General features: G+C 42.9%; 1 protein-coding gene across 1 annotated transcript in view; it reads left to right on the top strand.

The window, feature by feature from the left end:
- cpped1 (calcineurin-like phosphoesterase domain containing 1) overlaps nt 1-9611 on the top strand; it is a 29825-nt gene extending 20214 nt beyond the window's left edge. The window contains exon 6 of the mRNA XM_070927676.1: nt 9385-9611. Coding sequence (XP_070783777.1) covers nt 9385-9611 — 227 coding nt within the window. The remainder of the gene's footprint in view (nt 1-9384) is intronic.
- Nucleotides 9612-16043: the final 6432 nt, after the last annotated feature.

Here is a 16043-nt window from a genome sequence, read left to right as displayed (position 1 = left end):
ATGCAACCAAAGCCCCCTCAAATGTGATTGGTCAATACTACTCGGACTACAAACGGAAACCAACATCTTGTCCCTTGCCTACAGATTCTGCGGTCATATGCAGATATCTGTTGTAAATAAACGCTCTGTCTGGCTTTACTGCCCCTACCTATGCCAATTTTTCAGTGCAGGAATGTTACATCGGCCAGCATTTAGTTGCTGCAAGCAGAGGAAGAAAGACATGCAAAGATTGTAGGTTGCTTGCTGGCTGAGGATGTTGAATTTATGAATTTAGAGAGATTGGGGCATTTTTTTGGGGGGGGTTTTACGCACATCCAGAATCTTTTCAGAGAAGATTGAATTCCCATTGCTGGGAACCTGTGTCTCCTTTCCGAGAGGCAAGTGGAGTAACAGAAATCCCAGCAGTGCTCTCAGTCTCTCCTCTCCTCATATATGGTAGTACTGTAATTAGATTTCTTTGCCTCCTCCTCCTCCTCTTCCAAGGTTTATATCCTACATTCTGAATACCTTCAGCGCACATACAAACAAGGACGAATGAACGCACACACATATATGCAGACAGATACACACTTCCCTTCTGCCTCCAAACCCCGTTTATGTGTAGAAAAAAAACAAAAACAAGAGTGCAGCTGAGAAATTCATTGGAATTCCCAACATTGCTTGCGGCCGTAGAGTTGTACATACAGTAGCTAATTAGAGGCGAAGATAAGCTGCTCTATGCTCTGCATAGTCTCTCTGTCTCTCACTCTTTCTCTCTCTCTCTCTCTCTCTCTCTTGCCGCTGGTTGTCTTTATCAGCAAGGGTCCTACTTTGTTCAAAAGCGAAGACACATTTGTCACCCACTGGGGATTTGATAAGAGGCCACGGTTAAGCCTTTAACCCCATTGTTTTAATGATGAGGCTGAATAATGCTTTTGCTTTTTCTGTATCTCCCTCTCTTATTCTGTCTTTTTCTTTGTCTCACTCTCTCTTTGTACCGCAAACCAAAGGTGGGGGTTGGTGGGGACGACTTACCTGGTTTTCAGACAGAAAACGTTGGTGGGGGCGTGTTGTTTCAGGTACCAGTGAGATGATACGATCCAGGCAGGCCGGTCTGAGTAATAGATTCATGAGTTTAAAGGCTTATCAGACGCTGAAATAGTGCACAGCGGTTTATAATGAGGATGGATTTTACAACTCTTGAAGGTCAACGCTATGTCATCTTATCCTTCATCGCCAATATCGCCAAGTAAATAATAGAACTACCCCATTAATCTTACAGGTTTAGCCAGGTTCAGCTTTTTGGACAGTCCTTTATGTTGGCATCGCAGCTGCGTCAAAGCAGTCGCCTCATTGAAATGAAAGAGGGGGGCAGCATCTGTCTAAACACGGCCTCAGTGTATCGATCCGTCATATCTTCCTGCCTGAAACAATCAGGGCTGTTAGAGTGGACGATATCCATGGAGCGATCCTCAACACGTGGAACTTCCTGTTCATTTACTGTTTTATTGATTGAACTGTAGATGAAGGTCTCGCCTTGTTCCTGCTTAATTCCGACTTTCCCTTCCGCAGCAAGTTGAAAGTCTTTTAGATTTAATGGGTAACCATAGATGCATATGGCTACAAAACAGCCATTAAGTGCATGTTATATATTCGTTCTATTGTCAGAAAATCATTCAGCAAAACACAGGAATACAAAATTACACTAAAACCTCCATAACTGTACAAAATCAAATTTAACATTAAGGCAGTTTTATTGGTTATTGCAGCTGTGATTACATTCAGCATTACGGTTTGACATCGGAGGTCAACCTCGAACGTTACCTCTCTGTCCAGTCGTGACTAAAAGTGGAATGTGCAGGTCTTGATTCGATTACGCTGGTTCTGTCGCTCACCTCACACTTCCTCCCCCTGCTGCGGTCTAAGCAGCGCTTAGAGGTGTTTTACATGCATATCTACAGTGATTATGTTTTGGGCCGTGAGCGCTGGGTGACCTACACTGCGCCTCCTGTGTGGACACTGATGGAGGACTGAAGCTGCTGCTGCTCTGCTAACGTACTGCTCATGCTACTCCTCCTGTGTAGATTGTGTGGTATAAAGCACAAGTGTGTATAATACTGTCATTATAAAGTGAACATAGTGAACATAATAAGGAAAAGTGTAATCTCACCACTACAATGCATTAGTTTACATTAAAAGAAACCTTTACCTCCAGGCCTTTTGAGCCTCCCAATGTTGCAGGTTCCACTATTCCCCTCACTGCTATGCCCTGTACGCCTGTGGTATCTTAACAGTTTCTGTCTTAGTTGGAGAAACACAAGGATCGTAGCTTGGTGAATTCAGGATGATTAGGTACCACGTTGGGTACCAAATGGCCAAAAGGCATGCATGCTCTCTGAGGAATAGATGACATGCTGACTACTTTCATTTCCCAGCTCCCTTTGTGATTGTGTGTGTGTGTGTGTGTGTGTGTGTGTGTGTGTGTGTGTGTGTGTGTGTGTAACTGGAGGACACAGGAAGGGGACGCTGCGTTGTGACTGATGGCTGAGAGTGATTTATGGGGAGCCGGGGCTTCAAGATGCCTCACCACGCTACATCATTTCGTATCCCTCTGTCATGCAAATTATCAACAGCCACCATTTCATGATAAATTATTTCCCAGACCTGCGCTTTAATGACAACCCCTCTTCAATACAAGCGCACACGTTGCATGTTCGCTCCTACGCAGCCCATTCTCACAGATGTGCAGATGACAGCTTTGTTCTGAACTACGTTCAGACTTTGTGTCAAAGGGAGTAAAGGTCTGAAGGGAAAAGGCTTCTCCTGGAGGTAATAACTGATAGGGGGAGGTTTTAGTGGCAAGATAGGGACTTAGCTGGCAATTAGCAAATCCAATCAGTGACCAAGAGATGAAAAGGAGATGATGGAGGAGAGTGGGAAGGGAGAGAGGGGGAGGGAGGGAGGATAGAAGGAAGGAGCACAAACATCAAACATGATTAAATGTGGACAGGCGTTTCTTTACCTCCTTTATTCCTCTTATTTTGCGGTCTACATCAGCGAACACTATTGGCATTTAAATGGTAAAGGTGTTTCAGAATATTCAAACACGTCCTCCAATTAAGGCGAACATGGCTCAAATGACTGCAGCATATCAAAATCATAATATAAACAAAATACAGTCGCATATTGGCGAGGACTCCCCTCTTCTTTCTGTGCATTTTTCTGCCCAGAATTCAATTTGACTCGGGGTAATTTTCCTCCGTTAGCATTCAATATGTTTTCATCACTCTTGACTGCTTACTCTGGGTATTTTCTGAGTGCTCCAACACCCTCCCTACCTCCTTTCCACCACCTCTCCCTCCTCCCCACCCTCCCCACCTCTGTCTGTCAAAGCAAAGGCCAGTCCCCAGATGGGAGTCTTTATCACAAAGAAAAGCACAAAAGAACCAGCACTGTTTCAAGGCTGACAGGTAAATGGGATTTCCGCAGAGACCGAGACAGAACGTGGAATTATCAGCACGGAGAGTGCATGTTTTCGTGAGGGCACCCACTCTGCAAGAAAAGGGAAGAATGCAGCAAAGCATGGTGAAGAGACAAAAATAGGTCGAAATTGGACTTAACAATCCTCTACTGTATGCGATACTGTTATTGAACACACACATACTGTGTCTGCGTATAGCTCAGTGAGTAAAGCAAGACACATAGCACGGTTATATGGTCCATTCTCTGTATGGCTGAATGGGTTTAGTATGGTATTGTCAGTGGAAGGAGAAGGACTTTATTCTTTATGTAGCTCAATGGCTTGAGCCATGGCACTCACATTACCACAGTTAAGGGTTTAAGTCCCACCAGGCCACCCACGCTGATCGTACTGTGAGGCGGTTTGGATAGCAACGTACAGAAAAGGAGGTGTGTGCTACTTTGATTGGAGTGAAGCGAAGCGAAATGAGTTGTGTATCGTATTTCGCCATTGTCAAATCAAGGCCATTTTCCCAGAAGGGTGCCAGATATCATTACCTTGGAGGCAGCGGTGGCCTACAGCAGTGTATCTAAGTCCGTAAGCTCTCAAGTTGTCATTCCAGCAGGCAACAACAGCAGCTCTTCACACTCATGAGTCGCCTTTTCTGGTTGAACGTGACAGCAGAACTTTAGCGAAACCTCCGTTTGGCCGTCATGACATAGGTTTCAAACTATGCCTTTTTTTAAGCAACACTAGTGGCATGGATGTAGGGATGCCCATGACATCTATTGGATGGATTGCTGTGACATTTGGTACAAGTATTCAAGGTTCCCAGAGGATGGATCCTAATGACCCCTGACTTTTCCTCTACCATGACGTTGACATTGTGGTTTTGAGTGAAATGTCTCTGTTGGATGGATTGCCTTGAAATTTGGTACAGACAGTCATATCCCCCTCAGGAGGAATTGTAGTAACGTTATTGATCCTCTGACTTTTCATCTAGCGCCATCATCAGGTCAAACTTTTAATTTGTCCATTACTTTATCACCAGATACCTGCAAAGCAAATGACATTCCCATCATACTCAGCTGTACTTTGTGGTCAGTGCTAATTAGCAAATATTAACAAGCCAAACTAAGATGGTGAGCAACATTCTTGCTTTACATCACAGTGTTGACATTGTCATTGTGAGCACGTTAGCTGACATTAGCGTTTAGCTCAAAGCACGTCTGTGCCGATGATCAGGCTCACAGAGCTGCTAGCATGGGCTGTAGAGTCTTTGTCGTGTTTCTGCTGAAGTTAGATTTGCATGACACACACACACACACACACACACACACACACACACACACACCTTCACCCAGTTTTTTTGTAGTTACCTATGGGGTAACCAATCCTGTGTCCCGCTCCTTTCTCTCAGCGGTCAAATCAAACCAGAGCAAGAACTGGGGCAATCTCAGACACCTTTCTTGGAGTGCATACAAACTTAAGTGCCTTCCCAGACATCCTCTTCATAAAACCTGAGTAGTGTCTGACCTACGTTCAGCATAAGTCAAGAAGAGGGTTTCCAATGTGGGTTTAACCCTCGTCACTGTATTGGTCTAAAAGAGATCTCTGCCAGTCAATAGTTATATGCTACGACAAGTCTTTGAAACAGTTCGAGGGTATTTCTGGGTTTTAAATTGTTTTTTGCTTTTTATTTTGTGTGTTTTTCAGTTTCATGCAGGCAATCTCAGCCTATTGTGCTTTCCCGCATTCATTTTCTGGCAGACAATTTCAGAGGTCAGTTTCATCTTCTGACTGCAGTGCAAAGGGGACAGCTTTCTTTATTCTCTCTTCTTTATTCTATTTTTATTTATTTTTTCAATTGTTTATCTTTTATTCATACAGACAATCTTTTGGAGATTAGCAATTCTTTTCTTTCTCAGACAGGGCAACTTTTCTCTCAGAGTGGTTTTTAGCAGACTTGTAAAGGACGTCCCTCCGAGAGGGACGTGCTCAAATGAATTCAAGTCAGGGTGTAATATCTGGGCCTATGCTAAATCATTTCTATGAAATCGGTTTGCTCCGTAAGAGCCAGTGGATCAAAACAAGGGGAGCGAGCCAATTCATTTCCACAACGTACAAATTGTCCATTGGTTCAGTCCACTTCAATTGTCAGCTATACTTAAGACCTTGAAATGAAGCCTGTAGTGTGTTGTGACGACCTGACAAAGATCCCATTCTCCCTGATGGACATTAGACAGGTTAGCCAAGTGCAACTCTCCCAGGACACCTGTGAATTTCTCATAGAACAGAATAGATTCTGGTATTCTGGTATTTAAATAGTAGTGTTGAAAAAAAGGTAATTCTGGTTGGCTTAGAGATGTTCAGAGAAATACTGCATACCCTTAATGTTATACTATACTTGTCTTGTTGTTTGTTGTCTTATTTGTCATTCGTATACCTCGTGTCTTCATAGCCTCTGTACATAATATCCACACTTCACCAGGCCTAACATCGTGTCGTCATGCTATCTGTGTATTGTTGTCATGCTATTGTTGATTCCGTGTGTCATAAGAGCTGTGCTTTCAACTATTGCCTGCCTGGGGACTACAGTTTAAAATGAGCCTTTCTGGCATATAAATCTGGGGTATTTTCAGAAATGTTATTAATATGCACTGTCCCTGTCAAAAGAAGTTGTAATAGTAATACTTTTTGTTGTAGTAAATGCTTGTTACTTAAACGTCATGTTCAAGAAGACATATGGATTGTTATTTGTTTTATTCAAGAACATTTCCGAAAGTGTCGATAGTACCTCGTTTGTTTGCCACAAATTGTTGTTTTTACTCTTGCATGCTAGGCTAAGCTAACGATTGATTCTTGTATCAATCTTCCCAACTAACTCTCAACAAGAAAGTGAATGTGTATTTCTCCAAATCTTCCTTTAATGCTGTTTCTAACAGCGCCTCGTACTGTAGCTGTTCTAAAATAACTGCACTTTGTGACTTTGACTTCGTTTTCAAAGCTATGACCAACAAACACGCAGCACCACTCCGCTACATGGATGCATCACAAATATGTCACATACATATGAGGGAAGCTCACTGCTGCTGCGTGGTGGTGTCGTTCTTTGTGGGATGTGGATCATCAGAGACGTGGTGACGGAACTCAGACGCACTGACACATGAATACATATGCACACTTACACACTCCCACACACTTTATTTGGCAGCATGATTAATCATGGCATCTTTGGGAGTTTTAGAGGAGGTTCAGAAAAACCATATCGGCTTCAAAAAGACCCCCCCCCCCCCCCCCCCCCCCTCGCTGGTTTATTCGTCATTATTATTACAGGATTAATTCCTGTCTATCACTTCTTTACTATTGCTGTCTTAGCGTCTTCCTCCCACCACCTCATCTCTCTGAGGTGACGAAGAAGTCACAGTCTTCGCTTGGATACTGTAACAAATCCAACATTTCCACAATCCGTGTCGCTAGCTGAGGCATCAGGTGATCCCATCAAACATTCTCCCAGGTTCACACTTCTGTTGCTGCTTTGCTTTATTTTCATTCGCAGGGTCTGAATAATTGTAGATGAGCTGTGTTACTTCCTCGTAGGACACTTAGGTGTCTTGTCGGCAGAGAGGGACTACACCACAAAACACACACACAGTCATACAGAATAATGAGTACATGCTTTGGCCTGGAGGCCTAAGAGGGCATCTGTGGCCTTTCAGCCCTCATCTAGAAATAACATCAAGGTTATCATGTGCACAAACACACATGTGCACACTAGACAGTGTTGAGCCTGGCCAATGATTCAGTCACCTAGAACAGTGGCAAGGTTATACGAAAGGCTGTTATTCCTGGCCACACGCACACATACACACAAACAGATACATGAAATATGTCATAATGATATATCTGCAGGCCCACCCGCAAGTCACAGGAGGGTGGGCTCCACGCAGCGCTGCCCCAGGTTTAGATTGTAAATGAATTTAGCACAGGAATACACACATACAGGCCGAAATCATCAATTTCCATTTATGGGGGATTAATTAGTTAATGGTCCAGCGTGTGAAACCGCTGTTCTCACATTGCTCCGAATATTAATATAAATTTAGGTCACATTTGTATTCTGGTGCTGTTTGATTATGTAGAGTGGCGGACTTGTTGATTCAGGGCCATTTCACAGTGCTGGCATCGAGGTAGTGTCAGCACTGGATACATAAGAGTTTTTTTGAGGGGGAGGTGGGGGGGGGTTCTTCCTTGTCTTTGTTGTGCAGATTTCCGGGACAGACCGATGTCTTTCTCATGTGCAGACTGCAATTTATCCTCTTTTGTTGACAGTTTTCTTCTTTTTATTTTTTGGTTGGGTGTTTCTCTGGAGACGACGCCGCGAGACTTCCCTCCGTGGAAACACTTACAAAATAGAGCAGCTCGTTCTCTCTGCCAAAAGCCTGCAGTAAACTCATTTTAAAATCAAATCCCCTCAACTACACAGGCATGCACATATGGACATGCAAACACACACACACACACACACACACACACACACACAGGTAGACATTAGAACACACACATGTATTGTATAACTATACTTATGACCGTAACCTAAACACAACCCTAATTCAAATCTTTTTATTTGATCCAACCCGCACCGTATGTTTACACCTTGTTCAAGTGAGAAATGACACCAGCTTGCCAGAAAGTCAAATTGGTTCTCCCGAAACTGAAGAAACAAATTCACACAGACAAATGCTACCTTCACACAGCAAAACAACTCATTTTGCAGCCCTCATTCAAAGTGAGGCTTGTTTTTTGGCGTGCCATTTTAAGTGTGCAGTCATTTCGACTGTAGTGACACGACGTCACGCCGCAGGGCCGAGCCAAACCCTCACCATCCTATTAATGATGTCGTCTGTAATTGAAAATAAATTGAAAATCGTGGCTCCACTAATGAAAGTTCCCCAGGTTCACAAAATATGCTACAAGTGGAAGGCTCCAGTGTTTGTTGTCTCTTTCTTTCTTTTCCCACCGTCTTTCCTCCCGACCTTCTGTCCTTCCTTTCTATCCTTTTTCTATCTTCATCCTTTTTTTTTTAAATCCTTTTTCTCTTTCTCTCTTTCTCTCATCCGTCCTCCTTCTTTCCTCCCTCTGTCTCTCCTTTCCTTTTCCCGTTCTTCTCTTTCCCCCTTTCTTTCTTTCTTTCTCTTTCTTACCTCCTTCCTTCCCTCCTTCCTCTCATCTATCTCCTTGCTATTTTCTCTTCTTCTCCTACTTTTACATCTTTCTCTGTTCTTCTTTTTCTCTCCTTTTTTCTTCTTCCCTTCATCTCTCTCCTTTCCTGTTTCTCTGTTTTTGTCTTTTTCCTCCCAACACCTTTTTCTACCCATAAAGCATTCTGGTAGATGGTAATAGATAGGACATTATTGAAGATTACACTGCTGTTGCATATACATATATACTGAACAGCATACATGTATAATCATGATGTTATGCTAATGCTAAGTGAGGTACTGTATAACTACATATACAGTCAGAAACCAAGAGACTGAGCAGCAGGTTCTTGTTATATAGCGCACTAGGGGCTGCTAAAGTGAGTTCTTTAAAGCCAGATTTCTCCTGGTGGAGCAAACATTGAGCCACAAGTGTTGATCACTAACCCTGTCAAGCCCTTGTAGACTTATTTTGGTCATTTTGTGCCATGAGGTGTTTATGATTGTATATGCTGCATCTTTATTTGGGATACAGGAGGGACAGAGGGGTCAGACGTGCTGTGAATAACATGGCACCCTAAAGAGCATGATGCCTATTCATAGTAATATCCCAGTTTAGATGGGTGACGTAAGCAGAGGCAAACTAAGTCAAGCTAGCTTTTGTGTTCCACCATGTAATGCTGGTTTGTGTAGTTCCTTTGTTGATGCAAATTCAGCACTCTTGCACCTCTCTCATCGCCACAGGGGTGAAAGCGGTCTTCTCCGGCCATTACCACCGAAACGCCGGCGGTTGCCACGACGGCCTGGACATGGTCGTGAGCTCGGCCATCGGCTGCCAGCTCGGCGAGGACACCCACGGCATCAGGGTGGTGGTAGTGACGGCCGAGGGTGTCGTCCATCGCTACCACAGCCTGGAGCAGATGAAGGCGCGAGGCATGGACGAGGACCTCAGGAAACTCCTGCAGGCCTGAATATCAGGGAAGACTCTGCTTGTCAACAACAACAAGCTGAGTTTTTTTTGTGAATTGTATTGATTATACAGTTTTGAGTCCCTGTTCTTCCAGGCACACAACAAGGTTTTTGGAGACTGGCATGTTGGTCAACTCATGTGTCAGCAGATAAGAATGTGGCAGTTCCTAGTAGATCATTTGCTCCAACATGATAAGCTAAAACTCAGACTTGTGATCTACCAGGGACACAGTCTTATCAACAATGTTGAAGCTGGCCAATGGCCCAATCTCCAAAATCTGGAAAAAGTTATTTTGAGGCATGTTTGGCCAGAAATAAGAAGCAACAAATATGCAACTACATGCCAACCACACATTATAAAGCTTCCAGTATGTCATGATAATATCAAATTGAGTTTATGGTCTCTCTTTACTGAATGTTTACCTAGGTTCATCTCTTGGCAGATGTTATTATCTCTGCCGCCACTGGCCGAAAAAGGGGAACAGAAAGATCATTGAATGTGTTCAAAAACTAGTGGTGCTTTTGTGGAGAAGCACGACCTTACCGCACAGTCCTCCTGCATCAGAGGGAGGCTGACACCCACTCTGTCTGTGCAGTGTAAATGTTAAAAGTTCAAGACAATACGCTATGGTAAAGTCAGACGTTGTCAGTGTAACTTTAAATGTATCCCAAACTTTTCCATCGTTAAAAGAAGATTCCACCTTAAAACACTGAAACATCATTCAAAGCAGCTACTGGAGGCGCCGGCTGTGTTTCTGGGTGCATTTTGTTGTTTGGTGGTGCAGTTTTCTTCCTGTTTCTGCATATTACCGTGGTAACAAAGAGAAATTCATCATAAAAGAGGAAGAGAAACTATCTGTGTAACAGTGTGAGCATATTAAAGGGTGGAATTTTCCTTTAATGACCCTAAAACATCCAGCTGTAGTAGCTATCTCTACTGTGTTTGCTGTTGCCGCAGTCTAATGCCTGTCCTATGCAAACTATTCTCATCACCATATTGTGTGTGTGTGTGTGTGTGTGTGTGTGTGTGTGTGTGTGTGTGTGTGTGTGTGTGTGTGTGTTTTAATGTTTATCATGGTACGTTGTTTGAATGACTGGGGAGATGTGGAGTAAACTGACCTCTGACCTCTGATCAGACTGATGACTGTTTAGATGACTGTTCAGAGTAAAACTGAGAAGCTTTTTTCTTCTTTTTTTTTGACGTCCAGCCAGTATACTGTTTGAATATATGTTGACTTGAGAGATTATTCTTAATCAATATTAATTATAACAGGAATAACAATCTTGTTTCGGAATAAAACTGATTTTAAAGTTATAATCCTTAAGAATTCAGTCCTGGTTAATAAAGAAAATATTGCCACAGGTGTCGCCTGGCACCATATATGATTTCATGTGAGTCTCCTGTGCGTGTAAAGGAAATTTAAAGGGAATGGCGGACCCCGCCACTAACAAGGAAAACTATTATATAAAGAGGTAATTACAGAATGTTAACACATTAAATGGCTATTGCAAGAAAAATGAGACCATAAATAATATCAAAAATGGGGTTTGATTTTCATGATTATAACTTTAATGTCCTCATCCTTTGTCGTGCAGTACAGCAGAGTTTATTTGTGCCCAAATCCATTACATCTAATACAGATAAATTACTATGGCATGTTGCAATATCCGTTTGGTTTCCTCTAGTTACTTGTTTATGAAAGCGTAGATCAAACTGAGTGATTTTCCCGCACTGTGATGTTTTTGTGATGAAAGATTGCATCATTGCATCAGACTTTAAATCAAAATGTATGATGCAACACTTAAAATTTAAATCACACCTAATCGGGTTTAATCTGCCCGGGATCCTCGCTGTGAACTCTGCGCACACACAGAAGTGCTCGGTGCATAAAATGAATAAAGTGTGATTGTGTTGTTAAATGACAAACTATAAAGGACTGGTGTCGGGCTGATAAAACATGGTGATGTGATCTGCTGGTGATTGATGGAGGGAGGAGCACAGTATTCCCCGACTGTTCAGTCAAAGCTGAGACAACCTCACACTGTCGCAGCCTGCAGGCTTATTTGGAAGCCCACAGTCCTGAAATTGTCTTTAAAATGGACATTACTGCAACAAAATGACTTTCTCTGTGAGCCCTAAATGACTCGACTCGATTACACTTTCCACACACACACACACAGACTCTCACACTCGCCCTGACCGACTGGGAATTTAAGAGAGTTGTCATGGCAACCCTTTAGCAACACATCTGTGTGCCTCGGAGAGAGAGACTACGAGTGTCGGAGAGAAAGTGCACGTACTCCCCGTGTGTGTGTGTGTGTGTGTGTGTGTGTGTGTGTGTGTGTGTGTGTGTGTGTGTGTGTGTGTGTGTGTGTGTGTGTGTGTGTGTGTGTGTGAGTGCGTGCGTGTGTGCGCGCGTGTGTCCATCCGTGGTCTGGTGGGTACTGTAGGTGATTTTCCATCAGCGACGCGATCGCTGACCTCATTTCACACTGACGGGTTCTGTCTCTTTTCCAAAAAGTCAGCATGTGATGGAGGGAGGAGGGGGCGTCTGAGAGGAATGGATAATGAGTGTGATGTGTGAAAGACGACTCAGTCCATCTCCTTCATTTCCTGTTTGAGAAGGAACCTTATGTCCTTATCTATTTTTATATCCTCATGGTAGCCGAGCTCAGTCACATTGTTCTTTATCTTTTCTGTGTGTATGAGTGTGAATTTGTTTTAGGGCACATTTGCTCTATGAATTGGGGGACATCACACGCTTTGACTCGTTCCTGTGTTGAATTCTAATGAGTGACCATACTGAACACCATTACTGTGACACGATTGGTTGTATTTTTATAATAAATGTTGATTTTATCTTATGATTGCAGGGTGTTATTGTGTTTATTATGTTGTCTTAGCCATTCTTAGTACTTTTAAAAACTGGACAACTTTTCAGTGGTGACACATAACTCATATTGTCTGGAAAACTTTACTTCTCAGAAATGAGCACCCAGAACTACGCTTAACATGCTTTATACTTAAGGAAAACAGAGGAGTGTTTCACAAAGCAAGATGGACAGGCTTACGTCAGTAAATCAGACTTATTTTCAGGAATTTCTGTTTCATAAAGGGGGTTGAAATAAGTCTCACCTAAGTTACCATGGAAATGTATTCCCCTAGACTCACCTTGACCAGGTCAGGCTCGTCATCAGGCGCTCTTTACTGCTGCACACTGCAGTATGTCAAATGTATCACATTTTGACACTTATTGCGTGCCTAAAATCATGAGTGCGTACTTTCTTCAGTCTAAAGTAAAGTTTTCAAAGTCTGATACTGTGGGCAAAGACACAATCTTACAGTTCCCATAATGCCTTTGGGGATAAACAGAAACAATAATGTTGCCATGGATTCCGTGAGTTCTGCTGTGGGCTGCAACTTGAGCCCTGCTTTTTTCTGTATGTGTTTACATTTTGGCAAATTGGCGCCATTAAAAGTGTACCAAATTAGCTATTAGCAGTTCCTGTGCATGAGCATTAAGAAGAACAAAATACGTTCCTCAGGATATGGTCTCTGAGAATCCTTATTATCTTCGTCGTCCAGGATATTCGGTGTGTGTTTGTTCTGCTCTCCTCTCTGTGTGAATGGTGTGCTTGAGTCTCGCCTCTTGTGTGTTTTGTAGTCTGTCCTCTTCCAGGTTTCCACGGTGGAGAGGAGGTCGTGTGGCTCAGCTCCTGTCTGTTTGGCGGGGAAACACTCTCCCCAGGATGAATCGCAATCAATCCGTGGTTTTTTTTGGGATGTGCACTGATGAAATTTTAATTTGTGGCTTTCTGTCTGCTTTCTGTCTCGGTTTGTTTTAGTATTCATGTGACACAGTTTGTGTGTAGCCTCTTCAGAAAGCAGAAACATGTCTGGCTCCAAAAGGACGCCTCCTCGATTCTGTTTGCTAAATGGAAGATGATGATTCTGACACGTATCCATCCCTTTTCGAGTTTAGTCTCTCTAAACTTTTGTCCGTCAGCACACAGACACGGATCTGGAGGAGATGTATCATCAGCTTTGCAGAACAAACAGCAAAAAAGCAGACTGAACCACTGAGGCTGCTGAAAAGATGTGGCATTTCAACATAAAACTATCAACGCGCATCTTCAGCTAAATCCCACTCACGCGCCACATATTGTATTCATGTTTTTCCTCCCTCCGTGTTAAATTAGAGATTAGCTGACTCCAGCGCAGCCGGAGGGGAGTGAGCAGGTGGGGATTGCTTGCTCGAGGACTATACAGTCGAACAAATGGCCGTTATTGGACACAACAGCACAGATTGAATGTGAGACCAACTGCTTACAGGACAGTAATTCATTCACACACACACCAGGCTGCATATACATTTTTAGAGGTGTTCTGCTCTGAAATTGAGGTTTAGTCCCTTAACTGAATAAAAATTTAAAAAATCACCATCCCTGTAATTTCTTTGAAAGAACATGAAGGCTCATTTTAGGGATTTGCGGGCAAATGGTTGATACAGCAAAAACATAAAAATGTCCTCACAAGATGGCAGCGGCCTGGACAGACTTGAGGTCAGCCACGTGGCCTTTGCTCTCTGCTCCGCTCCTGCAGGAGATTTATTCTGCTGTAATAGATGAAAGCTAGTTCCTGTTTATTGATCCACAGCGTTGTCGCAGTGTCCCCCCAGTCAGTGCTCGCACACGTCAAAATAGAGGCGGAAACACTGCAACCACATGAAAAGACACATGAATCTCTCTGCAGCGCTTTCATCAGCTGCCAGGATGTAAAAATCCACAATGCTGATTCCTCAGTGAAGTGCGCACTTCAAGTACATGTGGGGGACTCGGGTCATAGGTCACCTGCTTTTGAACGTACATGAGAGGACTGTATACAGCCTGATAGCATGAGGGGGATGTAAACATTTCAGATGTGAGCCCGCTAAATCACCAGAGATGCTTATTTTTATGTTCGCCTGAGTGTTTTGGTTTTTAATGGAAGCCAAGAAGTTATCATTACACGGTGGCAAGATCAGTTTGGCCGTCAGATATTTTTGGCTCCGTGTTGTTAGCCGTGTGAGCGGGGATCTGAGGAAACCTACAAGACACACTGTAGGTGAAGCCACCAGTTTAGAAAGGCAAAAAGGCCGCTATGAAGCACTCCACCCTTCATCCAAGGTTCATCAAAGTTCTCAAACGCAAAAGTAATGACAGCTGAGGCAGTTAAATTACATGCTCCACGGGTTAGGACTGCCGTTCCTGTTGCTGGAATAGAGAAAGTCATTTCCCAACACAAATCTTCTGCAGTGTAATGCCCCAGGACTTAAAATCCACTTTTGTTGGGTTGACTCAAATTACTTCATGCTGGAGTCTAGGCAAGGCAAGTTTATTTGTGTTGCACCTTTCAACAACAAGGCAATTCAGAGTGCTTTACAGGAGACATAAAAGGCATTAAGAAAAGAAACCCAAGGCAATATAAAAACAATGTAAAAAGACAAATGTAAAATGAAAAAGAAGATAAAAATGAGCTTAAATAGAATAAAACAGACTAAAAATTACAATGCAGCTACAGTTCAGTGCAAGACGTGAGTGTTGTCCCAAGTTTAATTTAATAAAATGCGGTGGCACACAGGAAAGTCCTGACTGAAGAACTTTGAGTCAGAGCAGACCTGCAGTTCTCTGAGAGTTTGTTCCAGAAAGGTGGTGCATAAAACCTGAATGCTGCCTCTCTGTGTTTAGTTTTGACTCTGGGGGACAGTAAGCAGACCCGTCTCAGACCATCCGAGAGGTCTGGACCGTTCATAACATAACATCAAAACACCAGCTGAGTTGTTCAGGTCTGATATGGGTCTGTAATTGTTCGTTGGTGAGTTGTTTGGATTATTATTTTTGAAGAGCTGCTTAATAACTGCTGTGTTCAGGGCCTGTGGGGAACAGCCTGAGAGTAGAGAAGTTTTGACTTTGCCATGCAGCTAAAAACACTTTTGAAAAAGCCTGTAGGGAGAATATCAAGGCAGCAGGAGGATTTAAGATGTTGCATAATGTCTTCCAAGATTTCCAAGGTGTCATGCTTATTGAATTGGTTTGAAGTGGATGCAATACAAACCCTATATCTGATACGGAGGAACGGACAGCTCGTCTAATTTAGTCAGTAAAGAAATTCATATAAATTCTATATTCTAAATAAAAGATTTCGAGATTTATAATGAATCGGGAGATTTGTTTTTCACCACCTGGGTTCAGCTTTTCAACACTCTCTTTTATTAATTTTAACCAGCGTGGCATTTCTCCACGGTGCCCTTTCCTCACCGGAGACTTCCTCTACCTTAGTGGGGGCAGTGGCATCAATAACATTTGTAATTTTAGAACTGAAATTATCTACAAGATCACTGACTGAGACCCAAGAGAGGGCAGGAGTGGAAGAGACCGCCTGAATGAATAATTCA

Source organism: Enoplosus armatus, chromosome 20 (assembly GCF_043641665.1).
Source record: "Enoplosus armatus isolate fEnoArm2 chromosome 20, fEnoArm2.hap1, whole genome shotgun sequence".
Lineage (NCBI taxonomy): Eukaryota > Metazoa > Chordata > Actinopteri > Centrarchiformes > Enoplosidae > Enoplosus > Enoplosus armatus.
Note: the sequence above shows the minus strand (reverse complement) of the source record. Positions and strands in the feature narration are given on the sequence as shown.